The 16994-nt window shown below is 32.4% G+C and overlaps 1 protein-coding gene across 1 annotated transcript in view; it reads right to left on the bottom strand.

Annotated features, from left to right (window-relative positions):
• The window catches only part of LOC148791698 (serine/threonine-protein phosphatase PP1-like), a 40693-nt gene extending 29796 nt beyond the window's left edge, over positions 1-10897 (bottom strand). Inside the window, exon 1 of the mRNA XM_088888294.1 lies at positions 10863-10897. Coding sequence (XP_088744420.1) covers positions 10863-10897 — 35 coding nt within the window. The remainder of the gene's footprint in view (positions 1-10862) is intronic.
• Positions 10898-16994: the final 6097 nt, after the last annotated feature.

Raw genomic sequence — 16994 nt, 5'->3', positions numbered from 1 at the left:
GAACCGATTCCAACTAATCCATTTCCAGCGATGTAAACGTGCATGTGCCAAACCAACTAACCTAAACTTTTAATGATAAAAAACATTTTCCGTATTTCATATACAAATATTTCAAAACACTGACAATTTCATAATGAGAAAAATCATAAAAAATCCTAACAAAAAATGCATTAAACTATTAGTGCCAAACTACAAACAACGATCACTCTCAGTATCTTAAAACAATCCAGCCAATATAGTTTGTTACAACAGAGCACTAAAAAAATCCAACATGGCCATCCCAAATTGGAATCAATACAACAATTTCATGTCTGCCCAAACCATCATTCTGTTACCGATAAAATAGAAGCATAGGAAAAAATTATCCACTTTATTTAAAAAATCCAACCAGGGCTATAGATTAGCTTCCCATAACGATGCCATCAAAGAAGACCGTAGCTGAAATCAATTCAAACAATCCAAAACTATCCAAACCGTCCTAATCTATCAATTCAAAAACTAAACAAGAGTCAATCCACACGAAACAAGATGAGGACAATTTGAGATTATTCCGTTTCTAACCTACCAATCCTGATGCAAATGAATCAAACTCAACATAGAGAAAACCATCTGATAGATATCGAATATAGCTAAACTTAATCAAACCCAGTCTTCCAAATCCTGGGCCAAACCTATGTAGGAGGAAATACAGATTTTCCAAAACTAACCAAGCCGCGGCAAACCATTCAAACATCAATGAAATCAATACCCACTAACAAAGCATATTAGCAAAACAAAATCCCCTTACTAATAGAAAAAAACCCGGCATACCTAAATAAAGTAGTAAATCAGGTCAACTCCTCAACAAAATAAAATAGACCAACTCGAAGGAAAATAAAACAAATAAACGCTCATCAATCCAAACCGTCCCGTCAACACAATCTAAAATAAACAAAAGAAGAAATTTTACTTAATCAATTTAACCCACAAGAATAGAGCTTATTAAAATTTTAATCACACTTTTGTTAATTAAACAAACCCACAATAACTTATACCATGGGCTGGATATTCTCCCAAATCTAAATTATATAAAACCTACATATTTAGAGATTTTGGGAAATCAACTCAACTTCATAAAATGTGAAACCTTTCGTACTCAAATCAAAACAAAGCAAATAAACAAAAGAAAAAATTTTACTTAATCAATTTAACCCACAAGAATAGAGCTTATTAAAATTCTAAGCACACTTTTGTTAATTAAACAAACCCACTATAACATATACCACGGGCCAGATATTCTCCCAAATCTAAGTTAAACAAAACCAACATATTTAGCGAATTTGGGAAATCAACTCAACTTCAAAAAAAAGTGAAACCTTTCCTACTCAAATCAAAACAAAGCAAATAAAAAACAAACAATCCTATTTAAACAACATACAAAATAATTGAGACATGACTTGATATAAATCACATCAACCAACAAATACCAAGCTTATTACCCCACTAAAATCACCATTTTCACATAGACGAACCTTTTAAATCTCTCTAAATAAACTAAATCCACTCACTCAGACTTGTAAGTGCTAAACAGAACCTATAGGATTCGAATCCAACTAATCTATTTCTGGCGATGTAAACGTGCATGTGCAAAACCAACTAACCTAAACTTTTAATTTTCAAAAAAGAAATTTCCGTATTTCATACCGAAATATTTCAAAACACTAGCAAATTCATAATGAGAAAAATCATCAAAAATCCTATCAAAAAACACATTAAACCATTAGTGCCAAACTACAAACAGCGATCACTCTCAGTATCTTAAAACAATCCAGCCAATATAGTTTGTTACAATAGAGCACTAACAAAATCCAACTTGGCCAACCCAAATTGGAATCAATACAACAATTTCATGTCTGCCCAAACCATCATTCTGTTACTGATAAAATAGAAGCATAGGAAAAAATTATCCACTTTATTTAAAAAATCCAACCAGGGCTATAGATTAGCTTCCCATAACGATGCCATCAAAGAAGACCGTAGCTGAAATCAATTCAAACAATCCAAAACTATCCAAACCGTCCTAATCTATCAATTCAAAAACTAAACAAGAGTCAATCCACATGAAACAAGATGAGGACAATTTGAGATTATTCCGTTTCTAACCTACCAATCCTGATGCAAATGAATCAAACTCAACATAGAGAAACCATCTGGTAGATATCGAATATAGTTAAACTTAATCAAACCCATTCTTCCTAATCCTAGGCCAAACCTATGTAGGAGGAAATACAGATTTTCCAAAACTAACCAAGCCGTGGAAAACTATTCAAACATAAATCAAATCAATACCCACTAACAAAGCATATTAGCAAAACAAAATCCCCTTACTAACAGAAAAGAACCCATAATACCTAAATAAAGTAGTAATTAGGTCAACTCCTCAACAAAATAAAATAGACCAACACGAAGGAAAATAAAACAAATAAACTTTCATCGATCCAAACCGTCCCGTCAACACAATCTAAATTAAACAAAAGAAGAAATTTTACTTAATCAATTTAAGCCACAAGAATAGAGCTTATTAAAATTTTAATCACACTTTTGTTAATTAAACAAACCCACAATAACTTATACCACGGGTCGGATATTCTCCCAAATCTAAATTAAACAAAACCTACATATTTAGAGATTTTGGGAAATTAACTCAACTTCATAAAATGTGAAACCTTTCGTACTCAAATCAAAACAAAGCAAATAAACTTAAAAGCATAACTATATAAGTAATTAGGTGAGAAAATGAGAGAAACAAAGAATTTCCTCACCATGATTAGGGCTCTATATGAACTTTAAGCTCATGCTCAAGATGTAGGCCCGAAGTTCAACTTGGACTCAGATTTGCACATAAATATGTTCTATTGATCTCGTTAATCATTTTAATCCAAGCTGAGACCTAACCTACTAAATAGCCCTAAATATTAGGCTTAGGGAGAGAGGTTCAAATAACTAAATAGTTAAATAAATTATTAATTACTTGAATAATTTAGTAAATTAAAAAATTGAAATCTATGGATAATATTTTACTTAATTCTGTAAAATAAACAAATCAACAATTTAATTTAATAAAATAACTAAATATTCATTTATTGTTGGGTGTCGGGTTGTATCAAATAAATAAAAAATTATACATAATAGTTTATATAATGTATTTAAATATATAAATGAATAATTTAGTTTAGTAAAATAGAAGAATAAAAAAAAATTCATTAATTATTGGGATGGGATAGGTACATGCTATACCACACTAGACCTAACTCATTGATAACCCAAAAAATAAGGATCTAGAGAAAGAGAAAAATAAATTATTAATTAATTTATTAAACTAAATAATAAAATCTATATATAATGACTCAATTCATTTAGTAAAATAATAAATAAATATCCAATCTATCTAAAACCAAGCCCGACCCATTGATAACCCAAAATATATGACTCGGGGAGGGAGAGCTATAGTGAAATAATTTTTTGATAAAATTAAATCGTTTAGCAAATTAAATAAATAAAATTTTTTAACTTACTAAACTAAATATATAAATAAATTGGTGAGGAAATAAGAGAGTAATAAACAATAACACTTTCCTTGCCGAGCTCGACTCAAGAGATAGGTCTAATGGTTGGGTCGGGCTTAAAGTTGGGCTTCAATATATTCTATTGAATAAAGACAAAGTCCAACCCAAACTTGGCACTACCTGTGAACAAGTTTAATCCCAACCTCCTTAACTTGTTAATAAATTATTAATTAATGAAGTCAATTAGTTAAATAAATAAATAGAAATCTATGGATAATAATTTTCTTAATTTTGTTAAATATATTATTGAATAATTTAATTTAATAAAATAAATAAATATCCAAGCTACCTAGACCAATCCCCCACCTGTTGACAACCCTTAAATATTGGACACCGAGTAGTAAGATAGAGAGGGATATAATTAAATAATCTAGTAAATTAAATCAAAAAAATCTTTTCACTTTTTAAAATAAGTATATAAATAGTTAGGCAAGAAAAAAAGAGAAAAGTTAGCTCCTTTATTAATGGCATCATTGTAAATAGTTACATGTTAGCAACAAATATGGAAGAGAGACTTCTAGAAAATGAGAAAGAGAAAATGAACAAAAATTTCCTTATCGCAATCCGAGCTTTATATGATGGTCGGGCATACGCTCAAAATCTAGGATTGATGGTTGGCCTAGGCTTAGACTTGGGCCTTAATAAGTTGTATTGATATAAAGGCAAAGGCCAAACCAGACAGAGCCCAACCAATGAAAAGGTTTAACCCCAACCGATACCTATCCAATTTATAAACCTAAAAATTTTGCTCGGGTTGGGGGGGAATCTATGGATTATTAACTATTTGAATAATTTAATAAATTAAATAAATAGGAACCTATGGATACTAAGTTAGTTAATTTTGTAAAATAATTAATTATTAATTTGGATTAGTAAAATAAATAAATAAAATTATATTTATTTTTGGGACGGGACAGCTACATCATATCCCACACCTCACTAAACATATTAATTACCCTAAAAATAGTCTCCGGGAGAGAGAGAAAAATAATTTGTTAGGAAAATAATTAATTAATTAGTTAATTAAAGAATTCAATAAATTAAGTAAATAGAAATCTATGGATAATAATTTACTTCATTTTATAAAATAGATAAATCAATAATTAACTTTAACAAAAATAAATAAATAAATATTCACTTGTGATTGGTGCAAGACTAGTCCAAGCTATCCCCAACCAAACTTGCATCATTGACAACCGTAAATATTGGTCACAGGTCGAATTAAATAAATAAAACTTTATGGAGAATAATTTATTTAATATATTAAAACAAATAAATGGATAATTTAATTTAGTAAAATAAATAAATAAATTTTCAGTTATTATTGGGACAAGACATGTATAGCCTATTCGACACCAGAACTAATCCGTTGTTCATAAATTAAATCATTAATTAGATTAATAATTTAGTTACATAAATAAATAAAACCTATGGATAATAATTTTAATCCAAGTTGAGACCTAACCTACTAATAGCCCTAAATATCCGGCTTAGGGAGAGAGGTTCAAATAACTAAATAGTTAAATAAATTATTAATTACTTGAATAATTTAGTAAATTAAAAAATAGAAATCTATGGGTAATATTTTACTTATTTTTGTAAAATAAACAAATCAATAATTTAATTTAATAAAATAACTAAATACTCATTTATTATTGGGTGTCGGGTTGAATCAAATAAATAAAAATTTATACATAATAGTTTATCTAATGTATTTAAATATATAAATGAATAATTTAGTTTAGTAAAATAAATAAATAAATTACTTTTCATTAATTATTGGAACTATCTAATAAATAAATAAATAAGTAAATATCCAAACTATCTAAAACCAACCCAAAATATTGGACTCACGGAGAGGGAGGGGGAGATAGAGGGAAATAATATGTTGATAAAATTAAATAAATAAAATTTTTGACTTACTAAATTAAATATATAAATTAATTGGTGAGGAAATGAGAGAGTACTAAAGAATAACAATTTCCTCGTTGGGCTTGACTCAAGAGATAGACCTGATGGTTGGGTTGGGCTTGAAGTTGGGCTTGAATATATTCTATTGATATAAAGACAAAGCCCTTCCTGAATATGGCACTACCTGTGAATAGGTTTAATCCCAACTCAGACCCTAAACTGTTCATAAATTATTAATTAATGAAATAAATTAGTAAATTAAATAAATAGAAATCTATGGATAATAATTTACATATATTTGTAAAATATATAAATGCATAATTTAATTTAATAAAATAAATAAAATATCCAACCTACGTATAACAAACCCCACCCATTGACAATCTTTAAATGTTGGACACAGAGTAGTAATAAAGAGAGGGAAATAATTAAATAATCTAGTAAATTAAATCAACAAAGTCTTTTAACTTTTTAAAATAATTAGGCAAGAAAATAAGAGAGAATAGTTAGCTCTTCGTTAATGACATCATTGTAAATAGTTACATGTTAGCAAAAAATATGGAAGAGAGATTTCTAGAAAATGAGAGAGAAACAAAAAATAAAAATTTCCTTATCGCAATCCGAGCTTTATATGATCAGGCACACTCAAAATCTTAGCTTGATGGTTGGCCTAGGCTTAGACTTGGGCTTTAATAAGTTATGTTGATATAAAGGCAGAGACCAACCTAAACGTGGCCCGACCAACCTAATCTATGGATAACAATTTACTTAATTTTGTACAAAAATTAATGATTAATTTGTTTTAGTAAAAATAAATTAATAAAATTTCATTTATTATTGGGACAGGACATGTACAGCCTATCACATACTTGACCAAACATATTGGTTGCCCTAAAAATAGGCTCCGGGATGAGAGAAAAATTAAATAGTTTTGGTAAAATAAATAAATATCCAAGCTATCCAGATTGAAAACCAACCCATTGACAACTATAAATATTGAACTCAGGTAGGGAGAGAGGGGGAATTAACTTGTTAATAAAATTAAATAGTTTAGTAAATTACATAAATCAAATTTTTAATTTGCTAAATTAAATATATAAATAAATTGGTGAGAAATTGAGAGAGTAATAAAGAATATTAATTTCTTGGCTGGGCTCAATTACAAAATCTAGGCTTGGTGGTTGGGTTGGGCTGAACCTAGCAGAGCCTGCAAATAGGATTAATCCCAACCCTGACCTTAACCTATTAATAAATAATTGATTAATTGAATAAATTAGTAAAACAAAACATAAGGAATAAATATATAAATAATTTGGCAAGAAAATGACAGAGAAATGAGGAATAAAAATTTCCTAATTGCAATTCAGGCTTTATATGATGTTCGGACACAAGATCAAGATCTAGGCCTGATGGTCGGCCTAGGCTTAGGATTGGGCTTGAATTAGTTCTGTTGATGATCTAAACATGGTCCAACCCGTAAAAAGGTTTAATCCCAACCAAGACCTATCCTATAGATAGTCCTAAATATTAGGCGAGAAAGAGAGAGAGAGAGAGAGAGAGAGAAAGAGAAAGAGAAATAACTTATTAGTTAAATAAATTATTAATTACTTGAATAATTTAGTAAATAAATAAGTAGAAAACTATGGATGATAATTTCCTTAATTTTTTATAATAAATAAATCAACAACATATTTTAATAAAAGAATTAAACATTAATTTATTATTGGGTGTGGGTTGAATTAAATAAATAAAATTTATGGATAATAAATTATTTAATTTTTTAAAATAAATAAGTCATTAATTTGGTTTAGTAAATAAGTACACCAACTCAGCGCTTTCTTACTTTGTCCCTCCCATTATAAAATACCCCAGGTTGGCTCGAACTCAAACTTGGGCTTAATATATGTTCTATTGATGTAAAGGCAAATCCCAATCCAAACCTAGCCCAACCCATTAATAATCCCAACTGAGACCTAACCTACTGATAGCCCTATATTGGCTCAAGGAGAGTGATTGAAATAACTCAATATAAATTATTAATTACTTGAATAATTTAATAAAATAACTAAATATTTATTTATTATTGGGTGTCAGGTTGAATCAAATAAATAAAAATTTATACATAATATTTTATATAATGTATTAAAATATATAAATGAATAATTTACTTTGGAAAATAAATAAATAAAATTTCATTTATTATTGGGATGGGACAGGTACATCCACACTAGACCTATTGATAGCCCAAAAATAAGGATCCAAAGAGAGAAAAAATAATTTGTTAGTAAAATAAATTATTAATTAATTGAATAATTTATTAAACTAAATAATAAAATTAATCCCAACTCGTTGACAACCCAAAATATTGGACTTGGGGAGTGAGAGATAGAGGGAAATAATTTGTTAATAAAAGTAAATAGCATTGTAAATTAAATATATAAATAAATTGGTGAGAAAATGAAAGTGTAATAAAGAATGATAATTTCCTTGTCAAGCTTGACTCAAGAGATAAGCCTGATGGTTGGGTCAAGATATAAAGACAGCCCAACCCAAACTTGGCGGTTTAATCCCAACCTAGACCTTAACTTGCAATAAATTAATAATTAATTGAATAAATCAGTAAATAAAATAAATAGAAATTTATGGATAAAAAATTACTTAATTTTGAAAAATATATAAATGAATAATTTAATTTAACAAGATAAACAAATATCCAAGATTCCTAGAACCAAACTCAATCCATTGACAACCATAAATATTGGACTCGGGACTATAAGGGAGAGAGGGAAATAATTTGTAAATAAAAATAAATAATTTAGTAAATTAGATAAATATAATCTTTTAACTTAATAAAACAAATATATAAATAATTAAGCAAGGAAATGAGAGAGAAGCAACAAATAAAAATTTCTTGATCGCGCTTTGGACTTTATATGAGGGTCGGGTTCAGGCCCAATATCGTGGCCTAGTGTTCAGTCGAGGCCTGGCTCGGCCCGTGAACAGGGTTAACCCCAACTATGGCCTAACCTATTGATAGCCATTAATATTAGCATGGGGGGAGGAGAGAAAGAGAAATAACTTATTAGTTACATAAATTATTAATTACTTGAATAATTTAGTAAATTAAATAAATAGAAATCTATAGATAATAACTTACTTAAGTTTGTAAAATAAATAAATCAATAAGTTAATTAAATAAAAATAAATACTCATTTATTTTTGGGTGCGGGTTGAATCAAATAAATATATAATTGTTTAATTTATTAAAATAAATAAATGAATAATTTGGTTTAATAAAATAAATAAATAAAATTTTAGTTGTTATTGGGACGGGCAGTTACAGCTATCCCTCACTTGACCTAACCCGTTCATAGCCCTAAAACTTAGGCTCCGGAAAAATCTCCAATTAATAAGTAATTGCATTTTCTTTTTTTTCGTGGGGTGAATAGAAATGAAATTGAAATAGAGAAGGCTCATGTAAGAGAAAAAGTTAGGATTTAGGTCGTTATTCTTTCATCTGATTGAGAAAATCCGAACCGGAAGAATATGAGCTTTCTGTATCCATCAGATCGACCGAACAATTGTCACTGGAAGTAGTTGCAGATATTTTTCTTTTTTAAGGGATATACAGGTCTATATAACATAGAAAAGCAGGATGTCCATGACGTGTATGTGTGGAATGAACCAAATCCTCATTGAATTTTATTTTTCCATTAGAAGGGGCTCGTACCTGTTCTGCAGTACCTCTTGTGAATACTCCACCGGTATGAAAAGTTCTTAATGTTAGTTGAGTCCCTGGTTCTCCAATAGATTGACCTGCAATAATACCTATAGCTTCCCCCAATTCGACCAAGTCGCCACAAACCTTTTCCTTCTAAACAATTAAATGTTTGGTTACCACCAATCAACATCAAGAAGCACTGGTGAGAAAATTCAACATACTGATTTGAACTCAAAAGGGAGCTAGAATGCTAAAAAGATGCCCAAAGAGAGAGAGAGAGAGAGAGAAATCCAAGATTAAATCCAAGCATCTAACAAATCTCAAACCTCTATTAATTATGTGACAAGCTATCACACAACACAAGACCTACTTGTCCTATTTAACTTATTAAAATAAATAAATGAATCATTTAATTTAGTAAAATAAATTTCTTAAGATGCAAATAAGTAAAAGCATTTGGTTTACTTTCAAATTTTAAATAACTCTTTGCTAGTGTTAGTATGGATTAAAATTCTAGTACTTCGACAATACCAACATGTGGGCACAAATTCATGACGGATTGCATTTTCTTGGTCTTTACAGGCTAACAACCAAGCTGAGCATATCTCCAATTAATAAGTAATTGCATTCAACCTCATCCAAAAATTCAATAGAAAAGTGTCTTTATAGCTAAAAATTCATGACTATTGAAAAACCTTTTCCTTCTAAACATTTAAATGAACAATGAAAATAAGAAGAACCGATGAGACAAAAATCCAAGCATCTAACAAGTCCTTAAACTATCTCAAACTCTATTAATTATTGCAAAATACAAGCAACAACTGTTCTTTGTCTAACTAGAACAAAAAAAGACTTGGGAAAAGCACATCAATGTGAACCAACACAGACTAAAATCACTAATCTCTAAAACAATTGAAGCATTACCTGGTTACCTGATTCCATCATCACCAACAATATAGGTTGCTATTCCTGCAGAAAGCCCAGCATTGTAAGATTAAAGCTGTACATAATCATCAAAAAGGTATGGACCCAATACTGGCTCACTGTTGTTATATACACATTTGGGGTATTTTGGGGAGTTTGGGGTATCAGCAGAGGATGTGGGGCACCATTAGCCAAGCATAATTAGCCAATGCAGAGTGTCTTCCATAAAGCGATGGTGCCCTTGTATAGATGAAGGTAGGCATTGCAACCTTCAGTGAAACATTGGCAGGGACTGGGCATAGGGGAAATGTACCCCTTCACAAGTGGATTAAGTTCTGGTACTCAAAAAGGAAAAATAACAAGCACTTCACCCGGGGAGAGAGAGGAGAGATATTGCACGATTGAACCCAACTCTAAAGGAAAATAGAATAAAAATCACAAAATCCAAGCATTTAACAAGTCCCTAAAACTATCTTAAACCTCTATAATTTATTGCAAACTATCCACAAACAATTGTTCTTAGTGTAACTAGGAAAAATGACTAAAAATTGTATTATAACTAAGTTAGAAAACTTAGGCAAAGCACATCATTCTGAACCAACTCAGACTAAAATCACTAATCTCTAGAACAACCGAAAAACAAAGAAAGAGAGTACTTGCCTATCAAAATAAAATTGAAACCAAAATCGTTAACTGGTTACCTGATTCCATCATCACCAACAATATAGGTTGCCATTCTGGCAGAAAGCCAAGCATTATAAGATTAAAGGTGCACATAATCATCAAAAAGGTATGGACCCATTATTGGGTCATTGCTGTTATACACATTTTTTGAGCCCTTTGGGGAGTTTTGGATATCAGCAGAGGATGTGTCCTCTCTGTTTTCAATGCACATGAGGGGCACCATCACCCAAGAATAGTTAGCCAATGTAGAGTTTCCATAGAGTGATAATACCTTTGTATGATGAGATGAAGGTAGGCATTGCACCCTTCAGGGAAACATTGGCAAGGACTGGGCATAGGGGAAAGGTACCCCTTCACAAGTGGGTTAAGCTTTTGCTTGTCCTCAAGCAAAGACCTCAGCCATAAACTGATCATCCCCTCTTATTATTACCATTTACCAGATGAATTCTAGGATGAGAATACATTGAGTAGTTGGGAAACCTGTGTAGGTATTCTGATTCATTCCTCTGAATTGTCATTCTTATCACATACATAAGAGTCAAGGAAAGGGAGAACATGAAATTCTCATGCCCCAACATTCACTTCCATTCAATATGTAAATCAGCTCCTTGACCGCCAAATTTAACCCTTACTTTGAGCTTGGTCTCAAATCTGTCACAGCACCTCATTGAGTGTTCAACCACATTTTGTCCCTTTGAACCTCAGCCGTCACCATGTTTTTTTTCTTTCCCCTTTTTTTTTGGTGTGAGTGCATTTTATGCTCCATCTCACACGGGGTATTTGCTTCTTTCTTCTTTTTCTTTTCTTTTTTTTTTTTGGTGTGAGTGCATTTTATGCTCCATCTCACACGGGGTATTTGCTTCTTTCTTCTTTTTCTTTTCTTGTTTTTTTTTTGTGTGAGTGCATTTTATGCTCCATCTCACACTAGTCACAGGCTTGAGGCAGATAACAATACTCATATTCCAAGTTGCTAGTTTTACTATTCAGCTCAGAATAGCGGAGTTAGGACTGACTCATGTCATAAACCACTAGTTTTACTATTCAGTTCATGCCAGCAGAGTCATTTGAACTTTGTCCCTTTCTTTTTCTCTTTTTCAATTGTTGAACCTCATGCATTAGCAGTTCAGATGTGAACTAGCTCAAATGATTATCAATTATTCAATCAAGTGCATTGTACACATGAAGGTAGTTAGGGCTAGTCATGGTGGAAGTCATATTCAGCTTCCTTAACCTCATGAATTGTGATAAGTTTGGATAATTCACAAGAATAAAGTCTCACACTTACAAAGATTTCCCTCACTCTTTGTATTCCCTCTTGGAATTCACCTAATAAACAACAATAAATTGGAGGGAATTTTCAGTTTATTCAGCCTATCAATGCATGTATGTATGTGTCAGGATAAAGGTTGTTTTGAAGATGGTTTGCATTTTGAGGAAGTAAAGGTGGAGGTTGAGTGTGAACTTGGGTCGAAAGAGCAAACACAATTAGGAGGAGAAGGAACAGAAGAATGGGATGAGGTGGGCAATAGCTATTAAAAACTCCAAATACCAAGAACTCCTATACATTAACTGTACAAAAAAAAAAAACAAAAGAGAAAGTATTTAAAAAAATGGAAGAAACACAAGTAAGGTGGGACAAGGGCACTACAAAACTACCCCCACAGATTATATACAGAAAGAACACTTTGAAACAATAGTCTTTGAACTCATTTAACACTATATGAGGAGCTTAGAGAACAAAAGATTTTTTTTCAAGAGTAAATTTCATTAAAAAAGAAAACAAGGGATTACAATTAAAAGGTGATAAAACATCATCCGAAAGCAAAAACAATACTCCCACAACAGCAAACAGCAAAAGGTAAAAAAAAAAAATTACAGCACAAATCCAGGGTCAACACACAAAACCAAACTAAAACCATATTCCAAGAACTAAAGAAAGCAACACTAGCCCTGATCAAGATGAGAAAATCTCCAACCAACCCTCTTGAACACTTCAAACAACAGCATCCGCCTCTTGTAAAAACCAGCAGATCAAACTTCCACAACTCCTCCCATCAATCGCACTTAGTCCTCCACGTCTGAAATCCTAACCCTCTCCCTCATCCCATGCCTGTCCACCTTCCTCTTGAATGTTGCTCTTTCACTTCGCCTTTTCTTTTTCTCAAACTCTTTCAAAAGCCCTTCTAGCAAAAGCCTCACCACCCAAAAAGAATAGGCCTAAAGATTTACCAACTTCAATATTAGCTCTCCACTAGTTTCTTTAAGTCCACTCGACTCTTCCTTTTCCCATTATCTAAGTTCAAAACTTCATTACTTATCAAAGTTTTACCCACACTTGCTTATTAAAGTTAATTAGAGCAATGACTTATTAGCAATGATTTCAGACTTTTTAAAGTTAATTAGAGCAATGACTTATTAGCATAAACTAAACTTTGATGCATTTGATGCTATTACTACAAAGAGCTTGTCCTAATGTTGAGATTTAAACAAGTTGCAATTGCATATGCTCACTAATTGCACACTTGCTTTTGTTATATTTGTGCAAGGAGGAGGAAGAGGGCCTTCCAATTACTGATCAGAAAAGGAGGCATGTTCTAGCGTTCAAAGTATGAAAACTGGAAAGTGCTTACTACAGTCTAGAATCAAGACTTGACACTCTAAAGTCTAAAGAAAGCTCAAACTTCATTCATATAATAGTGATATTTAGATGACAACCAGAGCATACCTTAATGATTTGAGATATCAACCGAAGCACTAGATGACAGAGAAAATAAAAAACACAGAATATTAATATTCGTACTGACCAGAAACTGCTAGCACTTAGGAGCACCCTACCAACTTCCATAACTTAGTAGAGAGAAAAATAAATTTAATCAAAATCAACATGATGCAACAAAAATCCATCTCAAAATATACATTTGCTCATACATTGCAATATGCCAACATAATTTTAGAGGAAGAAAATAACAAAAATCCAACCAAAGTCGTCGTCAGAAGGACCAAATAAAGAAAAAAGAATGTGCAGTGCAACAGCACAAAACATGTAACTTAGCATTGTACTTACCGAGCATATGGTATCGACTATTGTACATGCAAGGGCAGAATAATGAAATAAACATAGATAGCAAACTCCAATCTTGTTTGAAGTTTACAGGCTTTCTATCATGCACTTTTTAGATAATCTTCAGGGTTCATATGAAAAGAACCTAATAGAATATTAGGTTAATAAGTTTTACTTTGTACTTTGGCATGGAACAGAATATTCAGAAAACTATCAAAAAACTAGTGACAGGACCAAAATATTCTTGAAAATAGAAAAGAACTAACGACTGAAACAACATGTATACTTAGCCTTCAATGAAGTCCTGCGTGCCAATATTAACTACTGTACATCCAATAGCCTTAGCAGAATCGAGGCATAGTGTAAGATTTTCATTCCTTTCCCAAGGGTTCAGCACCCTCTTTTTCGAGACTGTGGCAGCACCAGCCTCTGAGTGAATAATTAAAGCTGAAATCTCTACTTCATCTTCACCCAGATCTAACAAAGCTTTACAAGAGGCATAAGGAATAATCACCATCGGCTTTTTCAGGTTTAATTCTCTGAGTATCGCCTGCGCAATACCTCTCCAATCCTTTGATGAACTTGAGGTTTCCACCACAAATTTCTTCCCCCAGTTCTCCTTTTCTACTGATGCTACTAGTTTTGAACTTCTTTTTCCTTTTTCTGCAATCAACCAGTTTCTGTCACTGGGTTCTTCCATTCTCTTTTGTATACCCCCTTTCTTTTCCTTTGCTACAGCCTCTACTTGTTTTGTTTTCAGCTGCTGAATAAAGTCACTTAGTACCTGTGCCACTGCCTTCCAACCATTACCCCTTCTACTTTCTGGGAAGCAGGCCACCTGCTTCTTTCTTCCTCCAAAGAATTCCTGCAGAGTTATGTAACAACCTTTTGCATTCTTTTTGCATTCCAACTCATACCTCTTTCTTCCATCAAGGTTGAACTTCGTAAAGTTCATTTGTTTACCTTTAGAACATGCTTCTAAACAAACTTCTACATCCATTCGATCACCTCAAAACCTTCCAGCAATATTGTAGTTCTCTTTGCCTCCTTAATCTTCAAGCTCTACTGGCCTCTGATCCTTACCTCTTCAAGAATGACAACTTTTGCTTCACTCTTTATTTCTTTCCTCCATTTTGCAACTTCTACAAACCTGTTCTCCATCTCTCTTCTCTCACTCATTGGAACCGGCTGATTGAGAATATGGATACTATGTTGGCGGATTGAAAGTCAGAACAATAACTTGCTTGACTCCACCCCTTCTTTTCTTCTTCATACTCTTCTTTTATATTAGTATTTTTTCACCAGCTTTTCTGGGTCTAGAACAGGGCTTCACCCCTTCTTTTCTTCTTCATATTTCTTCTATTATTTTAATATTTTTTCACCAGTTTTTCTGAGTCTAGAACAGGGGCTCTGCCACCTACTTTTCACATTCATTTTCTTTTATTTTAGTATTTGTTCCCTATGTTTTGTTGATCTCAAATAGGGGCTCCACCACCATCAGTTCTTTTAAGTTCCAACTCCTAAGTTATAAGTTGTAACTCTAATAAATTGTTTTGCCTATTTGAAGCAACACTGCAAAAAACACAAGCACAAAAGTGCAGAATACATAAATCCAAAGAAACCTAGCCCTCACCTAGGCGATGGAATTTAAAAATAATAAGTTGATGGATTTCTAGTTCCTACTCAAACTTTGGTGGACAGCAAGCTGTATCTTTGTTTATTCATATCTATTTATCATCATTAGTCACCCAAATTACCTTCTGTCACACTGGAAAGTCCACTACTAGATATGGAAGTTCTAGCACCCCTACTTGTCTGCCATAACTTTTAGTGAGGATTATGAATTATGCCATTCTGATGGGACCCTATGATTTCATGAAACATGCACTAATCTAGACCATGATTTGATGTTAGATGCATAACTGAAATCTATAGGCCTAGACATAAGCCGATAGATGCATATGTTAATGAAGTAACAAAATTTGATTAAGCAAGCCAAAAGAGCCAGGCTATGGCATTTGAATCGCATCTACCTGATGAGCACGGTAAATGAGATCTAGATCATGTTTTTGAAGGAATTCAGTGACCTTGTCAGCTCCAAATGTATAAGATACACCTCTGTCATTTTCTCCCCATCCTTGTATATCTTTATCAGGATCAGCCCATAGCAAATCACAGAGAAGTCCCTGATCGGGCACATCAACAGGGTGAGCAATATTCCGTATCTGATCCAAGTTCTTCAAGTCAGGGGACAATCCTCCATGCATGCAAAGGATCTTGTCATCAATAAGAGCAGCCACTGGCAGGCAGCTGAAGCAATGTGTAAATGTCTTCCAAAGGCGGACATTAAACCTTCTCTTGCACTCGTCATAAAACCCATATATTCGGTTGATGGAAGCACACTCATGGTTGCCCCGAAGAAGGAAAAAGTTCTTCGGGTATTTAATTTTGTATGCAAGGAGAAGGCAAATGGTCTCTATGCTCTGCTTATCACAGTCCACATAATCCCCAAGGAAGAGATAATTTGCTGCAGGTGGGAGTCCACCATATTCAAAAAGCCGAAGAAGATCAGAATACTGACCATGGATATCTCCTGCCAAAGAGTCAAGTAGTTCAGCAATGGAGATTTCATTATTAAAGCAAATGAATGGAGCTACACTTTTACTCCACACACGATATTTGCAGTTTAACAGAAAATGTGGTAATTGAATTAGAGAACTTGGTAAATATGATAATTATCTTTATGCATTTGCATTAGCTGTGTAGACACATGGGTAGATGCCCAACAAAACAAACAACTTGCTCCTTCCAGTACTTAATAAAATTCAAAATATGGCTGCCTTTGCTCTGAGATACTCATTACTCAATCGAAATCCACAATCATTTTTCTCAAATATCAATCAAAACAATCATAAAAGCATGTAGATAATGGGAGTTGTCATTTTTGTATCTAAGATAACAGGCTTTGGAAAGGCAAACATATGCTGTTACCATGTGTTAGACAATGTCTGTTATAAAATCTGATTAATCTTAACACCTATGATGTGACACATAGGATGAAGTCAACAAAAAAGATAAATACTTAGAT

The sequence above is a fragment of the Nelumbo nucifera genome, chromosome 5 (genome assembly GCF_055504915.1).
Source record: "Nelumbo nucifera cultivar China Antique chromosome 5, China Antique-T2T, whole genome shotgun sequence".
NCBI lineage: Eukaryota > Viridiplantae > Streptophyta > Magnoliopsida > Proteales > Nelumbonaceae > Nelumbo > Nelumbo nucifera.
The sequence above is the reverse complement of the archived record's forward strand: the minus strand, read 5'-3'. Positions and strand labels throughout refer to the sequence as shown.